The sequence below is a fragment of the Conger conger genome, chromosome 10 (assembly GCF_963514075.1).
Source record: "Conger conger chromosome 10, fConCon1.1, whole genome shotgun sequence".
In the NCBI taxonomy this organism is placed as follows: domain Eukaryota; kingdom Metazoa; phylum Chordata; class Actinopteri; order Anguilliformes; family Congridae; genus Conger; species Conger conger.
In genome coordinates, this window is record NC_083769.1 from 33,250,831 (window position 1) to 33,260,725 (window position 9,895).

General features: G+C 41.3%; 1 protein-coding gene across 1 annotated transcript in view; it reads left to right on the plus strand.

The window, feature by feature from the left end:
• klhdc8b (kelch domain containing 8B) overlaps nt 1-8,034 on the plus strand; it is a 55,688-nt gene extending 47,654 nt beyond the window's left edge. The window contains exons 4-5 of the mRNA XM_061258030.1: nt 2,786-2,887; nt 6,225-8,034. Coding sequence (XP_061114014.1) covers nt 2,786-2,887; nt 6,225-6,421 — 299 coding nt within the window. The 3' untranslated portion in view covers nt 6,422-8,034. The remainder of the gene's footprint in view (nt 1-2,785; nt 2,888-6,224) is intronic.
• The last annotated feature ends 1,861 nt before the right edge of the window (nt 8,035-9,895 follow it).

Sequence of the window (9,895 nt, forward strand, 5' to 3'; positions counted from 1 at the left end):
CTTGATTTCACTATTCTCGTCTTATTTCTCCTTTATCCTTTCTCTTATTTGGTTTGAGCAGTTAAATCCCCTAATTGCCGAGGTTTCATTAAGAGTGCTCAGTTAAGTCTTCAAGTACACAAATTAGCAGCATAAGTAGCTGTGCTCCTTCCGCAGAGCAAGTGGTTGGGTGCATTTTGGGACGTGGCATGATAGCAGACCCAAAGCTGGGGACTTATTTATCACAGGCCAGGAGACATTGGCTTTCTGTGTTCAGCGCCCAGTGCACCTCTCTTCTCTGAGTCTCTCAAGCTAGTGATGCATTAAGAACTGTGTTTGTGCATAAAAGCTAATATGGCTTTCGCCTCTCTGATTACATAACAGCCAGTCAATATAACACTCATGTTGCTAAATGAAGGTGAAACTCGGGAAGTCCAAGAACGAAATGCCCTTTTTCTTATTTCAGCCTTTGCAGGTGTGTGCACTCATTCAACATTGTGATTTGCTGCACCTGCTACACTACCCATGAAACACAGGCCAATCTTTCTGCAGAGGTGTGCATTCTGCTTTGTCATTTTAATGTAGACAGTCAAACAATAGAGAAATCAGTGATGTGTACGACACAGGGCCCAAGATTGCTCAAGGCTCAGTACTTGCTTTTGTCTGCCTTTAGGCTCTTGGTTTTCACACAGATTTTAAGAAAGACCTAAAAGCTGACTCATCATGTGTAGCCAACTTGTACTGGTAGAACCATCTCAGCCAGAAAGAGGGGTCTTATTGATCTCAGCAGTTCACTTCACATTTTTTGTTAGCGACCTTATACCTAATAGAAATGGCTCTGTCGATCAGATCACTGGATGATTGGCAAAGCTTGAACATGACAGTAATATTGAGTTACCACATGTAAAAGTTATTATCTGTGATCTATGTACATTATCTGTGATCAATGTACTGTAGGGCAGCCTGTAGCGTAGCGGTTAAGGTAAATGACTGGGACCCGCAAGGTCAGTGGTTCCAATCCCGGTTTAGCCCTTGAGCAAGGCCCTTAAACCTGCATCGCTCCAGGGGAGGATTGTCTCTTGCTTAGTCTCGTCAACTGTACGTCGCTCTGGATAAGAGCATCTGCCAAATGCCATCAATGTAATATCAATGTATTACAGCAATGTATTTTGGTTGAATTCCTCTTTGCAGGCCTGATCTGGGGAATGGATTGCAGTTGCACCAGGCCACCAGTAACAACAGAACACAATCTAAGGCTTTCTACAAATAGGCGCAACATTTCTATTTCAGAAAAGCGAAGCATTATTAAAAAATGAAGTAATTTCCCATGTCTGCAGTAGATGCACTACCTCGGTTGCTCCATGTGATTCATTTGGGAAAATCCGAGATAGTGATTCTGTCACTCACGCCAAGCTGGTGATCAAGACACAAACCAAAACATTCATTTGGCCTAATCCAGCATGGCAGCCACCACGAATTACTAGGCTGTAGAATCAAATTCTGTAATTGCCTCCTGCTCTGGTTCTGACAGCATAGTGCCCGATGAGTCCAGAGCCTGCTTCCCCTGTAGGCATATTAGAAACGCGCAAGTAAGATTGTTTTCACCATTGTCCAAAACTGAGAGAAATCCAGTCTAATCCAGTATAATTTCAGCTTCATGGTGTGCCTGGGCTGGGGTGCTCACTGACTTGCTGTCCAGATCGCACCAGGACTCTTTATTCATTAATTTCCATGGAGAGATGATGGAGCCCTCAGCATCTGGTTTTTATGTAAATGTAAAACCTGCTTCACATCTCTTTTCTTCTAACAAAGAGACAGGAAGAAATATCTTAAAGACATACAATCCTTAAATTTGTAAATGTATTCTTCTGTCAGGCACAGGAACCCAGATAACAACCTAAGCCTGCATTGGACTCTAAATACACACATTCTGAACAGTCTTCCTTCACTTCCCAGTTCAGGATCATTCAGCATATGCACAATATCATGTAAGATTAATACAGATTAGGAAGTAATCAATCACCTCCAGCCAATTCAACATGTTCACTGTGTCTTTATTTTTCCTCATAATTTCCCCATCCCTCAATTGTACTATCCATGCCTTGACATTTTTCATGGTGGATTGTAATTGCAATTAAAACGCACACACACCAAACCCATAATCTAGTGTAACAGGTGAGAAATTGCCTGAGTCCGAGGTGAGATTTGAACCCCAGCCTCTCACTTGTCCAAATTATTTGTTGAACGAACGCGTTACCAATCAGCAAAAGACAAACTCACCCCTAGCCAAGGGCAACAGCGTTCTTTTTGAATTTGAGGGTTACGTCATTAGGGAGTGTTGTCATGCTTTCTAGTGAACTAGCTGAGCTAATCATGCTACACTACCATACTCAGCACAATTTAAAGGAGTGCAATTTAAAGGGGTGCTGTTTCCACTTACCCAGAGTCTAGATTGAGTGCATATACCTGCATGTTAGAACATGAACGTGTGCACATTCTATACAGTACACACTGTATAACAAGGCATCTTTATAAAATGCTTTTAAAATTCTAACTAACATATTTAACTTCATGTGCTATCTACTAAGGCCACTGCAATGTATAGCTAATGTTATTTAGCTCACTGTTCCATTCTACTATAATTATTAACAGAAATATTGGAAGCTCTCTAGTGGTTTCACTTGTTTTAGCATGGATCTGCACTTTTGTACTTCTTCTTCTTCTTCTTCTTATTATTATTATTATTATTATTATTATATTAAAAATAATACATCCGCTCTCCCCTTTTTATGATGTCTCCTGGCAGGTGTCTGGATCAAGCCCACTCGGGCCTCTCGTATGAGGGAGAAAAGGGCAGACTTTGTGGCTGGTTGCCTTGGTGGAAGGGTCATTGCAGCAGGTGGCCTAGGTAAGCAGAGTACACCCAATAAGCCTGACCTTAACACATAATAATAATTGTTTCTAAATCAACTGCTATAGCCACTGAACTATCTACTAATATTATTATTCATGATTTCATTATTATTCTTTGTTCACTTTTAATTTTCCACTCACGTAAGTTGTGCCATTGAATCCACCATGGTGAGGAAAGACCTTTTCTTTCCAAGTTATGTTTAGAATGAAATAGAGATGATTTTTCCTCAATATTGGGATTTTATGTCATGCCATTAAAACTCTGCAGAAAAACAGAAAGACTGATAAATCGTGCAACTCAGATGAATGTGTGTGCTTCTGTTCAACAGTTCAACAATATTTCCTAGAGCATTATTATTCATACTTGGTTTATTGTTCTCTATTCCTATTCCATACAGTAATTGGAGTGAAATATGAATGTGATAATTCTGGTTCTTTATATGTTCACATTTAAATCATTCAAGGCATTAGATTGGTAGAGTTATACAAATGTTAGAATAGATGTAGGGGCAGGAGAGTTTTTCTGTCTACCAAATAATATTGAGGCCATAGCGCTGCACTTTAAATGCAGGGTATTTCATGCATAGGCCTTTTGTCTCTAAAAAGGAGGTTTACAGACAGTTCAAAAGCCAGCTAAGAATTTCCCATTTCTTTTCAGGATGAATAAAGAACCTCTTTATTATTCATACTGTTGGGTGGTGAAAGGTCTCAGAGTGACATGAGATTGTCATGCTATTGAAAGGATCCCCTCTCTCTTTCTCACTCTCTCTTTCTTTCTCTCTGTATCTCATCTCTCTTTCTCACTCTCTCTTTCTTTCTCTCTGTATCTCATCTCTCTTTTTCACTCTCTCTTTCTTTCTCTCTATCTCATCTCTCTTTCTCACTCTCTTTTTCTTTCTCTCTGTCTCATCTCTCTCTTTTTCACTCTGTCTTTCTCTATCTCATCTCTCTCTCACACGCACACTTTCAGTGGACCACTGTTGTTTCTGTGTAATTGAGCAGATTTTGAGCTTCTTATGATTGAACTGACCATAATAAGCATGCTCTGATTACCGTGAAAGACAAAGAGCCACCACCCCCCCGTACACACACACATACACCTACCCTCTGGATCAGATGCTTCATTCCATATCATCTGCAGTTCAATTTGTGTCTCCATGGAAACCCGAACAAGTTAGAGGTTTGAGTGGTCTGTGATTTATAATGACGGAGCTGAACACCAGAGGTAATAAAATTCAGTCGTACAGACCCTTTCTTCATCTATCTTGCAGCTACCTGTGTTTTTTGTCTGTTTATTTATGAAGTTTGCCCTAACTTTTGAGCAGAATTGTTGATTTAAGAACGTCTCTGCTTCATAGTAGAGTAAAACAGCACACTTCAAACAAGTGCTTTGGAGAAATGCCTGCATGGTGTCAGCTTTGTTGAAGCATTCATGGAGAAGTTGTATTTCAGTCATTTATAATGTTTTTGAAATGTATGTACAAATTATGAATGTACTGTATGTACTAAATTAAATGGCTTTTAATGTCTTAACATGAATGCAAAATCAGGAATTATAATGTTTAAATAGAAAACAGGAAAGAAAACAGCAAGGTAATAAACCACCCTTCTTTAGCCTTTACAACAGGGTTGCCCCTTGGCTTTAGACCATTGACATGATACCAACAGACTAGATATAAACAATAGTCTAGATGCACAGATATTCAGTAAGGAAGTGTTATTCTTTCTGGTGTAATTTTAAAAGCTGCCAATCAGTGCTACAATACATCAGTCTTGTTCTTGTGTGGATATTACATATGAACATACTGTATCTATTCTTGTGAGGGTGTGTGTGTGAGTCTTTCACCCTTATTGGGTGATAGATGTGTTGAGCAGAGAAATTTCTCTCCTTATAGTAATCAGGAATATCTAAGAAGAAAGGGAATTTATTTTATGCAGAAACCTTCACAAAACAAGGTGGACAAGCATAAACTGAAGAATTGGAAGCACTCTGCCATTTTATTATCAAAGAAGTGTTTTACTAATAACATACGTAATTATACCTCTGATTGGTGGTTCATACGTAAGCATATAGTAAAATATAACAACATAAATTATTGGTTATATCTTACCATATTGCATGCATACTGGATGAGCAAACAGGGACCCGTAACCTTCATCATTACACAAACAGGTTCTAAATCAGAAATAATTGTTTTTCAGGATTCGAGTTGAAGTGTCTCCTCTAGCTCTATGGCAATAACATGCCTTGAGCCTGGGGTGGAAATGGGTCAAAGGCTACAGGGCCTGCAATATGTGAGAGAGAGGGAGAAAAAGAGGAGCACACTGGCACACACACTTGCATGCTCTATTTTGACTTCTTGGCTTCGGGAGACTGATATCCAGAGAGCACAAGGGAGAAAGGAGGGATGCCTTGAAGCCTTGTTTGGAAAACTTGGGACTTACTATACCTGACAGGAGGCTTCAGAATTTAGTGATCTTCCTGTCAATGTGCTGTTGTTTTTATGATCAATATTGTGCCTGAAGATTTTGTTCAGAGTGGAATCAGTACTCTAACCTTTGACTCAATTCAACTTTTGCCAATCTCAAGTCAGGATTCAATGAAGGGCCGAAGGTCATCTTTCTTCTCTACCACTCAGAAACACGCATGTGAACAGGAAGGAGCCAGATATGGGTTCGTTTCTGTGTTCAACAGAACAAGTGGGCTTACGGTTGTCAGCTGTCTAATTAATCTTTCAGTCCTAATTAAAAAAGCAATGTAAAAATGAGTGTTTGTCTCCACTGTAAAGCATGCGACGTGGGAGTTAATCTGGGGGAAATGGCTGTTCTGCCGTGCAGCATATGAGACTTCCTGCTGTGTCAGTGTGTCACAAATACACTGGGGGCTATCTGAGAATGAATATAACTCTAGGAGGGATATTTGGAATTGGTGTTGCTATGGTGAAAGGCCCTGTTGGTATGATTAGTTATAATCCCTGCTGAGAAAAACAGCTGAAGCTAGGTTTTGAAACAGCGGGTTACTGGCTGACCAGTTCAGACCAGCTCCATACTCAACATGGTTTGAACAGCTCGTAGCTGGTCATTTCAAGCAGGTCACAGCTGGATTTTACATGAGGCATATTACTGGAGTAGTAGGGCTTTATGTTGGGAATAAAATAGATTAGATTCTTTTGAAATGCAGTTATTTCCATGTGTATGTATACATTTATTGTGACAAAGATAGCAATCTCTGTGTATACCATCTTTTCTCAATGTATGAATGCTTTCAGTCTGAATACTTTGTTTTTAGAGTATGTTTTTTATTGTTTGGATTTCTGTTTTGGTGTTGGCAGGCAACCAGCCATCCCCCCTGGGCTCAGTGGAGAGCTACAACCCTGTGAAGAAGCGCTGGGAGTTTGTGGCCCCCCTGCCCAGTCCCCGCTGCTCCTGCGCTGGCCTGCAGACCCCTCACATGCTCTTCCTCATCGGAGGTGTGGCCCAGGGCCCCAGCAATGCTGTGGAGGCTCTCTGCCAGAGGGAGACTGTGTGACACACGCACAGACCGGTGGACAGAGGAGCAAGGAAGGGTAGAGCGAATGCAGCAGTGCTCCATGTTCTCCCCACCCACCAAAGACTATCGAGGCAGAGGAGTTCTGAACATTGATTTCTCCTCCATGTTGTATGGGTATTCATCGACAGAAACAAGAATAATGACATGCCCGTTCATGGGGAAAAAAGTTGGATGGATGAACAGGAAACACAAGCAAAAAAAACGAAAAAAAATACACTAAAGAAGCCTTTGAACTGTATAGTCGTTTTCACAATCACAGCAGGGTACTCTACTGAAAAAGGAACTTAGGGCCATAATGCAAAGCCACTGCAGCACCTGTTTGCGGTAGCATATTTAGCACTTTTTTTATTTTCCAAAAAACAATATGAATACAAGTTATTTTCATTTTTTACCTCTGCAGAGATGCATGTGTGGAAAGTGCACTGTTTATAATAAGGAATAAGATTTTACACTGAACATTTGAATGAATACACCACCACCTGATGTGAAATGGCTTAGTGACTGCAGGAGGAATGATGCAAGCCCAGTAGTACACAGAATGAAGGCTAGAATCCTGTGATATTTATAAAACCTAGGCATGATTCAAACTCTGGATTCAGAGGGTTTCATACGCATAAACGCACATGCTCAGTCGCTCACAGATCTGTGTACTTTACCACAGTATGGAATCTCCCGACACTCATTTAAGGCCTTTGTGGACGCATAACCAGCCAGTGGTTACCCTGGTTGCCACAGTAGTGCTCACTGGATGCTTATGGCCTCTTTGTTGAGAATGAAAACAAATGAATCAGATGTTAGGGGGGGGGAGTAAGCCTACTGCAGCCCAGGGCTGTGACCTTGTGACCCCTGTGGTCTGTATGACAGTTCCTCTGCTGGACCACGGCTGATTACCTTGATGCCATGGCAACGGGATGTGGACAGAGCGGTAGTTCAAACACAGTCTCACACTCACAAAGCTTACCTTTTTAAACATCAGTGCTTTATTTACAACGTGCAGAGTTATTAACTGAGGATAAGGGAGGAGTTCTCAGTAGGGGGGGCGGAGGGGGCCCTTGTCCCATCATTGTTTGGCTTGGATTTGGACCAAGTGTGCTGTGCTAGATTTTGCAGTGGTGGCATGGTGAGATTAATGGTAGATGAGAGAGTCACTATATCTTTGTGTTTTGATCACTCCTGGCTTGCCCTTCTCCCCACTCCTTTTACACTCAGGCAGTTGGCAGCACGGGAGGTGCTAGGGAATCATTCACACTTCAGTGGTCATGCTGTAGGGGTCACTGTCAACAGGACCACAAAAGGCCTGCCTCCTGAAAAACTGATTTATACCAGAGTGTTTTTGTTTCAGAATTTGAGTCTTAGTTTTGTGAGGAAGAAAAGTAAAAAATACAAGTACTACTGCCTCTGCTTGTCTCCTACATTTCAAAGCAAAACAATCTCACTTTTACCATTTATTTAGGTCAAAAGCGGGAGTGAGGCTGCCTTCACTCATCTCCCGAATACTCTATTACTGACTTTCTGCATATCGGCTCATTGTGTGTGTGTGTGTGTGTGTGTGTATGCGTGTGTGCCTGTGTGCATGTGTGTGTGTGTGTGTGCATGCGCTGGTTGAAACATCATTCCAGTATTTCATCTGATGCAATCACCAAGCAGGCCCCCCTCATGCTCCTGAAATGGCTGACCCCTCATGAGGTTAACGGGGTGTTTGTTTCCTCCGTGTCCCTGTATACCGAGGTCTGACACTGCCATCCGGTTAATTATCTATTTTCTGATCAGCTGCCTTCCTGCTTTGGGGGTGGCAATCATGTTGTTCCACAGCAGGCAAGGCAAGGTGTTGGGAGCGGTGTCTCTCTTCAGCACCGTGCCCTGTTTTTAATCAGGACTTGTCATGCTTCACCAGGCTGTCCACGATGAGATATCTCCATATTCATTGCGCTGTGGTCTCAGGGGTTCGTGCTTTCTGGACAGGAAGAACAGGCAGTATGACGGAGCTCAGCTGTCCCTGGCCTGTATCATACCGCTGCAATTAGAATTAATTGCCACTGGTACTGCTCCGGCGTCTAACAGATGCAGGCTAGCACTTGGATCAAAGCCTTCTACAGTTATACAACACACTCCACCCCTGCAAACACACACACACCTTTTCTAAGCTACAGTACATGCAATTTAGAGTAAGGATATCATTATTGCTGTCAACTGAGAGAATGGCTTATTTAAAAATATGTCGAAGAAGACCAGCCAGACAGGTAGGTTGACGGGACCTCTTTTAAACAAACATCAACTCCATAGTGGAATCCCTGAAGGAGGAAATATGAGTAGTTTTTTTAAGAACCAAGGTTATTCCAGTAGGTATTGAGATCTCTGTGCAGCTTGGTGTGGCTGTCTGCAGTCATAAATCAATAAGCTGCTCAGCTGTGTGCCTGTAAGCTTTCACCTTAAGACTGCATTTTGACATGCTGTATGCTGAGGCTTTTAAAAGCTCAGTCACTCAGTGGTTTTGTCGCCAGCCTGAAAAACAAAATTAACCTATTCTGAGTTTTATATAATGGTGACACATTTGCACATACCATAGATTTACTCCTGTCAGTATTTCCCTGCCTGTTTTTCACTGCTCTGTCATATTCATATTTGTTTGGCTCTGTCTAAAGTTATACATGTGGGAGAAGGATGTTTTTTTCATACATATAGTTAAGCAGTTATATAACATAGGGGACTATATTCATTTCAGAGTAGGAGGGGAGGTTGAGAAAAGGATGATCTGTTTGCCCCTGCATGTGTTCATAGATGAGAACGTGTGTGACAGTGTGCTATGCCACCCTCTCATTTTTAAAGATCTCGTTCCCTTTACTGAGGTATCTCCCCAGAGAAAATACATGCCTAGCACAGAGATTCCTTCGAAGACCACTCACCAAAAACATAATGCTTCCACCTGTTTCTTCATTCAAATATGTAAACTTGGCTTAAGGCATGTTGACTCATTCCCTACCACCAATGTCACAGCCTTCTCAGTTTTAGGCAGAAGGCAGAGAAGAGATTTAGCTACAGCCAGAGATGGGAAAATGGCAGGCTCATCTTTGGGACTCTTCAGTGAAATTATTATTATTATTATTATTATTATTATTATTTTATTTCATTAGAGTCCTTATGGATTGGATTCAAGAAAAATAGCTCCAATTGTAAAGAACATTTTAAAGCTGGTATTTAAATCTGAAATGTATTTTTAATTTATCTCACAGCTTTATCTTTGTTTACACCATCTTGACTGTGAACATGCACCTTAGTCTTTGTACCAGCAGAGCACCATGGTCACAGTGATGTCCGTACTGTAGCAATTGTGTTCACGTTATATATTGTTTCTTTCTGTTCTTGGTATTACCTCTCTCCAACGTTGGCTTTACTGTGTTTGTGTATACTTCTGGTTTGTTTGACGTTTTCTCAAAGTACAGTTTGTGTTCAGTG